General features: G+C 43.1%; 1 protein-coding gene across 2 annotated transcripts in view; it reads left to right on the forward strand.

Annotated features, from left to right (window-relative positions):
* Positions 1-14825, forward strand: part of ATP2A2 (ATPase sarcoplasmic/endoplasmic reticulum Ca2+ transporting 2) — a 70758-nt gene that overhangs the window by 4485 nt on the left and 51448 nt on the right. For both annotated transcript variants that reach the window (XM_025400813.1, XM_025400814.1), the window contains exons 4-5: positions 6937-7041; positions 11560-11698. In XM_025400813.1, coding sequence (XP_025256598.1) covers positions 6937-7041; positions 11560-11698 — 244 coding nt within the window. The remainder of the gene's footprint in view (positions 1-6936; positions 7042-11559; positions 11699-14825) is intronic.

Consider the following 14825-nt stretch of genomic DNA (forward strand, 5'->3'; position numbering starts at 1 on the left):
TTTAAATCATAAAGTCTTAATTAATATGGTAATAACTTGCATAGGTTTCTCTACCTTCCACCCTCATTTCCCATGTCAGCTACTTAGATTGACCCTAAAATGCTAATAAAACTTTCTAGGCTATGGCACTTCTCAGCCTTTACGTTACATTTGACCATTTGCATGTGTGTGTCTTTTTTCTTCCTACTAGACCCCCTTGAAAAGTACCTTATTTTTTAGAGTTAGTGCTCTTTTTTTTTTTTTTTTTTTTTTTTTTAAATACGTAGACAGAGTCTCACTCTTGTTGCTCGGGCTGGAGCACAGTGGCGCAATCTCAGCTCACTGCAACCTCCACCTCCTGGGTTGAAGTGAATCTCTTGCCTCAGCCTCCTGAGTAGCTGGGATTACAGGTGTCCACCACCATGCCCAGGTAATTTTTGTATTTTTAGTAGAGACAGGGATTCCCCTTTGTTGGCCAGGCTGGTCTCGAACTCCTGACCTCAGGTGATCTGCCCCCCTCAGCCTTCCAAAGTGCTGGGATGACAGGCATGAGCCACTGCGCCCAGCCTAAGTTAGTGCTTTTGATGTCACAAATATTTGGGTGAGTTTGTTTCAGTAGAATTTTCTGAAAATATATGAGACCTTTTTACTGTGATTTCTCAGAAGAAAATACTCAAAGTATTTGATATTGGATTTGTAGTGATATTAATTTTCTTCTCTCTCTTTTAATTTTTGATTTTAAAAATGGGATAAGAAGGGCAAATTACTGATTGGTTTAACTAGTTTATTTAGAGCTTTTCTTAAATGGTTTGAAAGGTGGATTTAATAGAGTAGTTTTTTAAAAGAAGATTGTTTTCTCATGCCTGCAAACATTGAATGTTTTTACATAGCTTTATATCTGGATCAGAAGAGAATGAGTTCTAATTCATACTTTTTATTTTTTCGCATTTTATTAATGACTGAAAGAATTGTTTCCCCCCCAGAAATTATCGTAACATTTATTGGTAATTCTTTGTATCTTTTTTGAAATGTTTAATTTCCATTTCCTCTTTTTAAAAAAAAAAAAAACTTGATGTAAATTTCTTCATTTATTGAGCAATTGTTTGAGGGCCCAAAGGCACAGTACAAGTTTCTGAGAATACTAGGAGCAAAATGTGCTTATGATTTTTTTAAGCACTTTTTTCTTTCATTTTCTTTTTATGATACTAAGAGCTCTTCCTGTTATCACAGTGTATAGATATCTGAGTCACAACATCATGACTGTCTTCCAGTTTACAGCAGAACGTGCTTTTTACCTTGGATTAAAATTTGCTTTATTTGGCCGGGTGCAGTGGCTCATGCCTGTAATCCCAGCGCTTTGGGAGGCCGAGGTGGGTGGATCATTTGAGGTCAGGAGTTCGAGACCAGCCTGGCCAACATGGTGAAACCCTGCCTGTACTAAAAATACAAAAATTAGCCAGGCATGGTGGCGGGTGCCTGTAGTCCCAGCTACTCAGGAGGCTGAGGCAGGAAAATCACTTGAACCCGGAGGCGGAGGTTGCAGTGAGCCGAGATTGCGCCACTGCACTCCAACCTGAGCAACAAAGTGAGACTCCATCTCAAAAAAAAATTGCTTTATTATAGTTACCAGAAGTATAATGCAGTACAGAGTGTTGTACAGTATTTCAGTGCTGTACAGAGATTAATCTTGTGGATAATAATTGGAGGATACTCTATCCCTACTCTATTTTAAGCAGTTTAAAGTAGTTGAGTGTTCATTAGCAAGTGGTTACCTTGAATAATACTGGCATATTTGAAGCACTGAACTTGTTTGATGTAAGTCCCAGAAGACAGGTATTATTGTATTTAGCACAAAGCAAAGGGAAGAAGGAACACTGTTTATGTCTAAAACTATGGGGCAGTGGTCTTCTGTTTCACTTTTCTTTGCTGCTGTTCATGAAGCTTGTTACCTTTCTGCTGTCTTTTTTTTGAGACGGAGTCCCGCTCTGTCACCCAGACTGGAGTGCAGTGGTGCAATCTCAGCTCACTGCAACCTCTACCTCTCAGGTTCAAGTGATTCTCCTGCCTCAGCCTCCCGAGTAGCTGGGATTACACACATGCGCCACCATGTAGAGACGGAGTTTCTCCATGTTGACCAGGCTGGTCTCCAACTCTTGGCCTTAGATGATCCGCCTGCCTCAGCTTCTCAAAGTGCTGGGATTACAGACATGAGCCACCTCACCCAGCCCAGATAATCCTTTTTACACATTGCTTAAAATTTTCTATTTTCCTGGAAATAGGGTCTTCTGTCACCCAGCGGAGGAATGCAGTGGTGTGATTATAGCTCACTGCAGCCTCAGACACATGGGCTGAAGCCTGATTCTTGAGCCTCCCAAATAGGTGGGACTATAGGTGTAAGCCATCATGCTTTGTTTGTCTCCTTTTTTTTTTTTTTTTTTTTTTTTTTTTGAGACGAAGTCTTACTCTGTCACCTAGGCTGGAATGTAGTAGTGGCACGATCATCGCCCATTATAACTGCAAACTCCTGGTTTCAAGCAATCTTCCTGAGTAGTGAGGACTTACAGGTATGCCCTGCCATGCCCAACTAATTAAAAAATTTTTTTTTTTTTTTTTTTTTTGAGACGGAGTCTCACTGTGTCACCCAGGCTGGAGTGCAGTGGCGCGATCTCGGCTCACTGCAAGCTCCGCCTCCCGGGTTTACGCCATTCTCCTGCCTCGGCCTCCGAGTAGCTGGGACTACAGGCGCCCGCCACCATGCCCGGCTGATTTTTTTGTATTTTTAGTAGAGACAGGGTTTCACGGTGTTAGCCAGGATGGTCTCGATCTCCTGACCTCGTCATCCACCTGCCTCGGCCTCCCAAAGTGCTGGGATTACAGGCTTGAGCCACCGCGCCCGGCCAAAAAAATTTTTTTTTATAGAGATAGGGTCTCGCTATGTTACTCAAGCTAGTCTCCAATTCCTGGCCTCTAAAGATTTTCCCAAAACATTGGGATTATAGGCATGAGGCACCTCACCCAAATGAAACAGATAATTCTTTTTTTTCCCCCTTTGAGATGGAGTTTTGCTCTTGTCAGCCAGGCTGGAGAGAAATGGCGTGATCTCGGCTCTCAGTAACCTCTGCCTCCCGAGTTCAAGCGATTCTCCTGTCTCAGCTTCCCCAGTAGCTGGGATTACAGGCGTCCGCCACAACACCTCGCTAATTTTTTGTATTTTAGTAGAGATGGGGTTTTGCCTTGAACTCCTGACCTCAGGTAATCTATCCACCTCAGCCTCCCAAAGTGCTGTGATTACAGGTGTGAGCCACCGCGCCTGGCTTGAAACAGATAATTCTTTATATTCAACCTATTGTCAAGATTTTTAGAAACATTTTCCCAGTTCCTTGTATAAATATACTTTGTATAACTTCTGGCAAACCATAATTATGAACTCACCTTACTCCAGTGCTATAATACTGCAGTAAGGGATCTTGCATTTCAGTAATGTCACTCTTCCAGTTTTCCTCCCCTTTCTCTTACCCCATCTCCCTCCCAGTCTTGTGGATTCTTTTGTCAGCAGTCCTCTTTCTCCTTATATAAGGCAAGAGGTTTTCTTACCAATAGAACAGAACTGTGAAGGACTGCCCAACATAATCTGATACGCTTGTTCTTCATTTTGGCCTGTAATATTTTAAAGCAGAGATTTGCTCTGACAGTCCCATCACTGCTTGCTATTGTCTTTCCCTTTGCTCTAGCTGACAGGGGATATTGCTTTAAGTTTGTTCCCCAGGCTTTACTGCCAAGAGGGAAATTCATACCCACTTTAACAAGGTGTGAAGCTTATCTTACAGTTGCTAATGCCTCACTGACCTTTTGGAAAGGTCATAGTTACTCTTCAAGTTGAGTGATTTTTCTCCCCCAAGAGCGAATTAAAGTTTCTTATTTCTGATATGCTCTCCTTGACAAATGTTTGAAAGTCTAGTATCAGAGCAGCTGTGATCCTGCATCTATCAAAATTTATAACTTCCTAGAGAAGTTTTCATTCTGGCATTATTCCTGGCCTTAACACTAGAACGCCCTGTTGAGAGCATACAGTAACATTTATCATACTCATTCTGTTTTTCTGCTTGCCCTAGCTTACTGGACGTCGGTGGTGATTGGCATCTGTCAGGACTTGGTTGGTCCTGGTGCCTCCTGTTTTTGTTTTTGTTTTTTTGTCCTGCTCAGATATTTCTTATTCATGGTTACCTTCTTCTAATGAGTCATTTGGATTCATTATTGCCATAAATCATTTGGAGGAGTGCTTTCATGATTTACTGAGTAGATCTTTTTTTTTTTTTTTTTTTTTTTTTGAGACGGAGTCTCGCTCTGTCACCCAGGCTGGAGTGCTGTGGCCGGATCTCAGCTCACTGCAAGCTCCACCTCCCGGGTTCACGCCATTCTCCTGCCTCAGCCTCCCAAGTAGCTGGGACTACAGGCGCCTGCCACCTCGCCCGGCTAGTTTTTTGTATTTTTTAGTAGAGACGGGGTTTCACCGTGTTAGCCAGGATGGTCTTGATCTCCTGACCTTGTGATCCACCCGTCTCGGCCTCCCAAAGTGCTGGGATTACAGGCTTGAGCCACCGCGCCCGGCCAAGTAGATCTTTTAAAGAAGATGTTATTGTGAAATATGCAAACATTTTAAGCAATTTTTTTTAATTAAAAAAAAAATTCGACCTCCAAGATTAAATCATTAGATATGGTTAACATTGTTTCTGGATTGGTAAGTTTCCACAAAAAGAGGTTTTAAAATTTTTAACCACATAGACCACTCTTTACCATATTCTTTATTCTTAGTATTCATTGTGGTGGGTTCTCTCTTTTTACCACGTTTATAGTTGTTGGATTGAGAAGTGCAATGTGACTCTTACTCTGTGGTTTTTAAATCTTAACAAGGTTATAGTTGTGTGAGCTAAAAGTTTAATCGTCTGCCCCTTTTTCTTGGGGCAGTGCTCTGTGACCAGTTACATTTTTGGACTTAAGTTATCTCTGAAGTGCTGTGTTGCTGTATAGATGTCTTATGGAAGATAATCTACAAAATACTGTTCGGATCTCCCAACAGCTTTGTGGTTCTGAAACAGCCTTCAGTAGTACCACTAAAAATAAATAGGGAATTAACTGGTTTTTTGTTTCTTTTATAGAGATGAGGGTCTCATATGTTGCCCAGGCTGGTCTCAAGCTCCTGGCATGAAACGATCCTCCTGCCTTGACTTCCCAAAGTGCTGGGATTACAGACATGAGCCACTGTTCCTGGCCTAGAATTAACAGTTTATATATGCTCTAAAATTTAAGTCAATGATCAAGTTGTTTATACTGTGAATTTATGTCACATGGATATTACTTAATATGAATAATAACCAAATGAACATGACTTAGATGATCACCTTTTGCTTTAATCAAGAATTGAAGTTTTATTTTTTCTAAATAGATACATATAAAATGAATGGAATTTATTCCCTCTCCCCAGATTTTATTTGGATTCTAAAATGGAATTATTACATCAGAAGATAAGGTATTTTTAAGAAATGTAGTTGTTTTTTTGAGACTGAGTCTTGATCTGACACCCAGGCTGGTGTGCAGTGGTGCGATCTCAGCTCATTGCAACCTTTGCCTCCCAGGTTCAAGGGATTCTCCTGCCTCAACTTCCCAACTAGATAGGTCTACAGGTGTGCACCACCACACCTGGCTAATTTTTTGTGTTTCTAGTAGAGGTGGTTTCACCTTGTTGGCCAGGCTGGTCTTGAACTCCTGACCTCAGGTGATCTACTTGCCTCGGCCTCCCAAAGTGTTGGGATTACAGACTTGAGCCACCACGCCCAGCTAAGAAGTATAGTTTTGTTTGTTTGTTTTTTGAGTTTTGCTCTTGTTGCCCAGGCTGGAGTGCAATGGTGCGATCTTGGCTCACCGCAACCTCTGCCTCCTGGATTCAAGTGATTCTCCTGCCTCAGCCTCCTGAGTAACTGGGATTATAGGCATGCACCACCATACCCCGCTAATTTTGTAATTTTAGTATTGATAGGGTTTCTTCATGTTGATCAGGCTGGTCTCCAGCTCCTGACCCCAGGTGGATCCCCCTTTGGCCTCCCAAAGTGCTGGGATTACAGGGGTGAACCACCGCACCCAGCTTTTTTCTGTTGTTTTTTGAGACCGAGTCTTGCTTTGTCGCCCAGGCTGGAGTGCAATGGCACGATCTTGGCTCACTGCCAACTCTGCCTCCTGGGTACAAGTGATTCTCTTGCCTCAGCCTCCCCAGTAGCTGGGATTACTGACACGCACCACCATGCCCAGGTAATTTTTTTGTGTTTTTAGTAGAGAAGGGGTTTTGCCATGTTGGCCAGGCTGGAACTCCTGACCTTAGGTGATTGCCCGCCTCAGCCTCCCAGAGTGTTGGGATTACAGGTGTGAGCCACTGTGTCCAGCTGAAGTATAGTCTTGACTTCCAATAATTGTTATGAACAAGATATAGCCGGTTGTTTATATAATTGCATTTTGCTACCATTTGTTTCTAGAGAAAGAAAATATTTTGTCTATCATAATCCCTTTAGTGCTAGCCACTTTTTTTTTTTTTTTTTTTTTTTTTTTTTTTTGCGTTTTCACTCTTGTTGCCCAGGCTGGAGTGCAATGGCATGACCTTGGCTCACTGCAACCACCGCCTCCCCAGGTTCAAGTGATTCTCTTGCCTCAGCCTCCTCAGTAGGTGGGATTACAGGCACCCACCACCATGCCCGGCTAATTTTTTGTATTTTTAGTAGAGATGGGGTTTCGCCATGTTGGGCAGGTTGGTCTGAAACTCTTGACCTCAGGTGATCTGCCTGCCTCGGCCTCCCAATGTTCTGGGATTACAGGCCTGAGCCACCATGCTCGGCCAGTGCTAGCCACTTTTTAAAAAAGTGACATTAAGCCTAAAAAGACACAAATTCTAATGTGCCATTTCTCTTCTAGGTTTTGGCTTGGTTTGAAGAAGGTGAAGAAACAATTACAGCCTTTGTAGAACCTTTTGTAATTTTACTCATATTAGTAGCCAATGCAATTGTGGGTGTATGGCAGGTAAGCAAAAATTCCTGTACTGCAAAATTTCAATAAGTTATAGAAGTGATTAGGGCTGTATTAATCTTTGTTTTTCCTGATGTATTGAGTAAAAATATGTCTGCGGGAAGTTTACATGTATTTTCCCTTTATTCCATTAATTAATTAATATTTTCTGACACAGTCTCACCCTGTTGCCCAGGCTGGAATGCAGTGGTGTGGTCTCGGCTCACTGCAATCTCTGCTTCCCGGGTTCAAGTGGTTCTTGTGCCTCAGCCTCCCAAGTAGCTGGGACTACAGGCATGCACCACCACGCCCAGCTCATTCTTGTATTTTTTGGTAGAGACAGGGTTTCACCATGTTGGCCAGGCTGGTCTTGAGCTCCTGACCTCAAGTGATCCGCCCTCCTCAGCCTCCCAAAGTGGTGGGATTGCAGGCGTGAGCCACCATGCCCGGCCCATTAATTTAATTAATTGCAAATGTTTGACCTTATGCATATAAACTTTGCAGTTAAGATTGCTCATTCTTCGCCAAGTGTGGTGGCACCGGCCTGTAGTCTCTGCTACTCAGGAGGCTGAGATGGGAGGGTTTGCTTGAACCCAGGAGGTCAAGGCTACAGTGAGCTGTGATCATACCACTGCACTCCAGTCTGGGCAACAGAGCAGCACCGTGTCTCATAAAAAAAATTGTTCATTCTTTTTGGTAGCAAGGAATTAAAGTGGGTGAGAGAAGCTGCTTAAGGAAATGAGAATGTGAGAACCAGTATCTATCTTTATGTCTCCTAGTTGCTTCCTGTGACAAACTTTAAAAGCTCCATGTCATTTTTATTCTCCTTGGGTTTTTTGGTAGGTTTAGCTATAAAAATTGTTTCCCTTTCAGTGCTTACTACAGACTCTGAGACTGAAGATTCATGTTAATTGTTGATCTTTTAGGTATTTGATGGATATAATCACCCCTTTGAGGACTGAAGTAGACACTTTTTTTGTTTTGTTTTGAGACGGAGTCTGTCGCCCAGGCAGGAGTGCAATGGCACGATCTCGGCTCACTGCAACCTCCGCCTCCCAGGCTCAAGCAGTTCTGCCTCAGCCTCCTGAATAGCTGGAATTACAGGCGCCCGACACCACGCCAGCTAATTTTTGTATTTTAAGTAGTTTCACCATGTTGGTTAGGCTAGTCTCGAACTCCTGACCAGATGATCCACCCACCTCGGCCTCCCAAAGTGTTAGGATTACAGGCGTGAGCCACCACGCCCGGCCTTTTTTTTTTTGACCGACTTTCACTCTTGTTGCCCAGGCTGTAGTGCAGTGGTGCAGTCTCACTGCAACCTCCACCTCCCGGATTCAAGTGATCCTCCTGTCTCACCCTCCCGAGTAGCTGGGATTATAGGCGTGTGCCACCATGCCCAGCTAATTTTTGTATTTTTAATAGAGACGGGGTTTCATTGTATTGGTCAGACTGGTCTCAAACTCCTGACCTCAGTTGATTATTCCTCCCGCCTTGGCCTCCCAGAGTGCTGGGATTACATGCGTGAGCCACCATGCCCGACACATCTTATAAACATACTTAGTCCTGTTGAAATTGTAAACTTCTAATCTTTACTAATAAATGTTAACGATCTTTATGTGGTAGACTCATAGAAAGATGGCCTACTTAGAAATTTATAATTGTGCTATATTCTTCTCTCTCTTTTTTTTTGTTTTTTTTGTTTGTTTGTTTTTGAGATGGAGTCTCCCTCTATTGCCCAGGCTGGAGTGCAGTGGTGTGATACTGGCTCACTGCAACCTCCGTCTCCTGGGTTTGAGCAATTCTGCTGCCTCAGCTTCCCGAGTAACTGGGATTATAGGTGCCTGCCACCACGCCTGGCTTTTTTTTTTTTTTTTTTTTTTTTTTGAGACATAGTCTCTCTCTGTCACCCAGGCTGGAGTGCAGTGGTGTGATCTTGGCTCACTGCAAGCTCTACCTCCCGGGTTCACGCCATTCTCCTGCCTCAGCCTCCCAAGTAGCTGGGATTACAGGCACCCGCCACCAGACCCAGCTAATTTTTTGTATTTTTAATAGAGACGGGGTTTCACTGTGTTAGCCAGGATGGTCTGGATCTCCCGACCTCGTGATCCGCCTGCCTCGGCCTCCCAAAGTGCTGAGATTACAGGCGTGAGCCACCACGCCTGCCTTTTTTTTATTTTTAGTAGAGACGGGTTTCACCATGTTAGCCAGGATGGTCTCGATCTCTTGACCTTGTGATCCACCCGCCTCGGCCTCCCAAAGTGCCGGAATTTCAGGTGTGAGTCACCGCGCCCTGCCTTCTCATGTTTTTCTGAAAAAAAATTATATTTGGTCAGGGCCTGGTGGCTCATGCCTGTAGTATCAGCAGTTTGGGAAGCTGAGGGGTGGATCACTTGAGGTCAGGAGGTCGAGACCAGCCTGGCCAACATGGCGAATCCCATCTCTACTAAAAATACAGAAAGTTAGCTGGGTGTGGTAGCATGAGCCCCCAGCTACTTGGGAGGCTGAGGCAGGGCTTGAACCTAGGGGACGGAGTTTGCTGTGAGCCGAGATCGTGCCACTGCACTCCAGCCTGGGCGACAGAGCTAGACTCTGTCTCAGAAAAAAAAGATTTGAGTTTTTAGAAAAAGAACATTCTTAAGTCTTTAATATACTGAATGGTATGAGCAGCAATAGAGGGTTCTGGCCTTCTGAAAGTAAGGAAAATTATGACAGTATAAGGTAGTATGGGGGGCATGTTATTTTTTTTCTGACCAGTGTCATCAAGGAAGGCTTTCTTTCTTTTTTTTTAAGACGGAGTCTCGCTCTGTCATCCAGGCTGGAGTGCAGTGGCACAATCTCAGCTCACTGCAGCTTCCGCCTCCCAGACTAAAGAGATTCTCCCACGTAGCTGGGATTACAGGCGCGTACCACCACGCCTGGTTAATTTTTTGTATTTTTAGTAGAGACAGGGTTTCACCATGTTGGCCAGGCTGGTCTCGCACTTCCAACCTCAGGCGATCCTCCCACCTCAGCCTCCCAAAGTGCTAGGATTATAGGCGTGAGTCACCGTGCCCGGCCTTTTCATTGATTGTAATTGTCATCTTTGTCCTCAGAGTCAGAGATAATTTATCTTTTTTTCCCCCCCAAGACAGCTTCACTCTTGCCAAGGCTGGAGTGCAGTGTCATGATCGCAGCTCACTGAAATCTCTGTCTCAGGCTTAGAGATCCTCCTCCCACCTCAGCCTCCTGAGCAGCTGGGACTACAGGTGCATGGCACCACACCAGGATAATTTTTGCATTTTTCGTAGAGGCACTGTCTCGTTACGTTCAGCCCAGGCTGGTCTGGAACTCTTGGGCTCAAGCGATCCTCTTACCTCTGCCTTTCAAAAGTGCTGGGATTACAGGCATGAGCTACTGTGCTCAGCTCATAATTTAAGCATATGCAAAATACAGTGCTCATGGGATATTTGTTTAACCTTGAGCAGTCCAGTTAAATTCTGCCCAACATGATCTTGAAGAGTAAGAATGTCTGATTTGAGATTGATTGAATTTCCCAAATTTAAGGTTTTTTAATACTTTTTCAGGGGTATATACATCAAAACCGAGGTACACGTGTTACCAGCTTTCATCTTTGTGTCGTTTGATTTTCTTTAGGCTGGTTTGATTCTACAACTTCCATTTTGAAATCGGGAAGAAAATTACGGTGACTACTAATGGTTGATAGTTCATATATGATGTCATGAGAAATATATAACTTGTGACTGGCAGTGCTCTGATGAGAGTTCAGCCATTCATTGGTGTTTACAACTGGAGGGATAGTTCTTAGAATTTGTGAGAGAGATTCATCACTCATAGCATTTACTGTGTGCCCAAACACAATCTAAGCATGTTACATATGACTTCTTATCCTCACAAACCTTGAGGTAGGAGCTGTTAGTGTTGTCATTTTATAGAAAGTAAACTTGTGTGTTGTGTAACCTCTATACAGTAATGTAACTGCTAAGAGCCTGTATTGAACCCAGGCAGCTTATCCCAGAGTTGGGTGGTTTTTTGTTTTTTTGTTTTTTGTTTTTGACAGAGTCTTGCTCTGTTGCCCAGGCTGGAGTGCAGTGGTAGGATCTCGTCTCACTGCAGCCTCTGCCTCTCGGATTCAAGCGATTCTTCTGCCTCAGCCTCCCGAGCCCAGACTGTTAGGCTGTACTGCTTCTCATGAGACAGAATTCATTTTAAATGGCAGGGGGATTTGGCTAAAGGTGAAAGCTGTGTTTTACAGTCTTAGGGACAGCAGAGTCTATAATTGCTTTTCTTCGTTGTTTTATCCCCTTACCTTAATTGAGTGTACTTACGTTTCGTTTTTAATACAAAATAATAAGTGTCCTTGTGTCTGTTGCCGTAGATGTGAATTGTTTAGTGCAAATGTTACTAGTGGGCTTCTTTTTTTTTCACTTTTTTTTTTTTTTTTAAAGATGAGACCTCTAAAATTTTATTCCTTGGGTTAGAAATAATTGCAGTGTCAGGCAGGTCTTTACTACTATTCTGTTTTCTTTTATACAGGAAAGAAATGCTGAAAATGCCATTGAAGCCCTTAAGGAATATGAGCCCGAAATGGGCAAAGTGTATCGACAGGACAGAAAGAGTGTACAGCGGATTAAAGCTAAAGACATAGTTCCTGGTGATATTGTAGAAATTGCTGGTGAGTTGAGTTGGTCATTTTTCTTTTATTCTAGATTGTATTTCCGAATGTAGTCTTTTTCTCAAGGCTCATAATTATATTTAAAATAATTGTTTTCATGTATCAATTAACACATTTTAGTGCCATTCATACAAATCCTGCATTCTCTAAAATTATTTTGAAGTGTTTTAGCACCTCCCTTCCTGTCATTGGTAAGGCTTTTGGTTTTTATTTTTAAACAAGGTATTTTGAATTCTACTTGTTTAAATACATGGTAGAACATAAGTGCTAGAGAGGTAAAACCTAATGTTGATTTGACAATTAATTATAGTGAGCAATTTGTTAGAATACTGGCTAATGACGACACTGTTTTTCCTATTTTGGTTCTTGGCACAAATGTTAAGTCATACCTACAACTATCTAATTGAGTTCATGGTCAAGGGTAATTTCTAGACTCTAAAAGCTATGCTTGGCCCAGCGTGGTAGCTCACGTCTGTAATCCCAGCACTTTGGGTTGCCGAGGCAGGCAGATCACGAGGTCAATAGATTGAGACACCCTGGTCAACGTGAAACCCCGTCTGTACTAAAAATGCAAAAATTAGTCGGGCATGGTGGCGCATGCTTGTAGTCCCAACCACTTGTGAGGCTGCGGCAGGAAGAATCGCTTGAACCCGACAGGCAGAGGTTGCAGTGAGCCGAGATTGCGTCACTGCACTTCAGCTTGATGACAGAGTGAGACTCCATCTCAAAAAAAAAAAAAAGATATGCTTAAAAATACTTATGTGTTACCCTGAACCAGGAGTCTCTGCCTGAATTCCAGAGATCAGCTTCAAAGAGTCCATGAATTCACTGTGAGTCCAGAACTCTCCACAGACCTCTAAGGGGTCAGTATCCTCACTGCTCTAGATTAGTGCTGTTGTTTTTTTATTTTTTTATTTTTTGAGATGGGAGTCTCTCTGTGTTACCCAGGCTGGAGTGCAGTGGCATGATCTCAACTCAACTGCAACCTCTACCTCCCAAGCTCAAGCAATCCTCCCACTTTGCCCCCCAAATAGCTGGGACCACAGGTGCATGCCACCACACTCAGCTAATTTTTATATTTTTTGTAGAGGGGGGGTTTTGCCATGTTGCTCAGGCTAGTCTCAAACTCCTGAGCTCAAGTGATCCTGCCTTGGTGTCCCAAAGTGCTGGGATTACAGGTGTGCCCAGCAGTCATATTTCTGACAGTCCAAAATCACAGCACCCCTGGGACCAACCAGAGTAGTCTAGGTGGGTTGCTCGTTTTGGCTGTTTCACTTAGAGAGTCATTACTTACTATTATTCAGATTATCTGGCTTTTCATACCTTTCTGAGTTAAGTATACTATTTACTTTGTTGCTATTTGTGAATTATCTCATAGTAATGCTTTTATACTGACTTGGGAAGGGTGTGCTTTGTCTTTTATCGTCTTACTCATTTTAATGAAAAGAATTCAAAGAGCTGCATCCCTTAACCCATGCTCTACAACTTTGGCCTCTGAAAGGAAATTGCCTTGTCATATTCTCTCATCCAGAAATTTTTGTTGTTCTTCCAGAATAAAAGGATACTGTTACATATATGCCAGTAAATAGATTATTTGGGACTGTGTAGTATTTGTGTGTAAATGGTGTGTGTAAATGATTTAACACCTTCCTTAAGTATAGTGTTAAGAAAAGTACAACTCAGAATGAAGTGTCTTGGCTATTGGATTTTTTAAAACTTCCTGTTTTGACTGGGCACGGTGGCTCACACCTGTAATCCCAGCACTTTGGGAGGCTGAGGCAGGTGGATCATGAGGTCAGGAGATCAAAACCATCCTGGCCAAAGTGGTGAAACCCCATCTCTACTAAAAATACAGAAATCAGCTGGGCGTGGTGGCTCCCGCCTATAGTCCCAGCTACTCGGGAGGCTGAGGAGGAGAATTGCTTAAACCCAGGAGGCAGAGGTTGCAGTGAGCTGAGATCGCACCATTTCATTTCAACCTGGGCGACAGAGCCAGACTCCATCTCAAAGCACAAAATTTTCTGTTTTGACACAAATGTTAACATTTTATCACAGGTGTATTATTCTTTCACTCTGTGTACACACATTTTCGTATGAACTGTTGGAGGGTATATTGCAGACATGATGCCCCTTTACTCCTAAATAACATTTGTTTTATAACATCAAGGATGTTCTCTTATATAACCTCAGTATGATTATCAGAATTAGGAAGTTGATACAATAGTACGTAAGATCTTGTTCAGAATTTACCAGTTGTCACTTTTTTTTGATGAGGGGAAGACAGGGTCTCACTCTGTCACCCAGGCTGGAGTGCAATGGCACCATCACAGCTCACTGCAGCGTTGACCTCCTCGGCTCAAGTGATTCTCCCACCTCATCCTCCTGAATAACGGATCACAGGCATGAGCCACCACGCACCTGGCTAAGATTTGTATTTTTTTGTAGAGACGGGTCTTGCCATGTTGCCCAGGCTGGTATCTCAAACTCCTGGGCTCAGGCAGTCCTGCCTCAGCCTCCCAAAGTGCTGGGATTACAGGCGTGAGCCCACTGCGCCTGGCCCACATTTTTTTTAATAACAAAAAATATTTGAGTTAGGGAATTCTGATAGTGATGAAGAAAATAGGTCAGAATGGGGAAGGCTGGAGATACAGGGAGGCTATTTTAGTAGTCTAGGCAAGAGATAATGAGGACAGTAACATTAAGAATAATGAAAGATTTTTGAGTTCACGAATAGTGGCTCTTAAGCAGGAGTGCACATCAGAATCATCTGGGGGCACTCTTTTTAAAAAAGTTTTTGTTAGGTCTCAACCTAGAATATTAACTCTGAATCTCCACTGGGTACAGAATTCTGGTCATGAGTAGTTCAAAAAGTAAGCCTCTGACTTAGTTACAAAGCAGCAGATTTTTTTGTTTTGTTTTGAGATGGAGTTTTGCTCTCGTTGCCCAGGCTGGAGTGCAGTGGCACCATCACGGCTCTTTGCAGCATTGACCTCCTGGGCTCAAGTGATTCTCCCACCTCAGTCTCCTGAATAACTGGGATCACAGGCATGAGCCACCACACACCTGGCTAAGTTTTGTATTTTTTTGTAGAGATGGGTCTTGCCATGTTACTCATGCTGGTCTCTCA

The sequence above is a fragment of the Theropithecus gelada genome, chromosome 11 (assembly GCF_003255815.1).
Source record: "Theropithecus gelada isolate Dixy chromosome 11, Tgel_1.0, whole genome shotgun sequence".
NCBI lineage: Eukaryota > Metazoa > Chordata > Mammalia > Primates > Cercopithecidae > Theropithecus > Theropithecus gelada.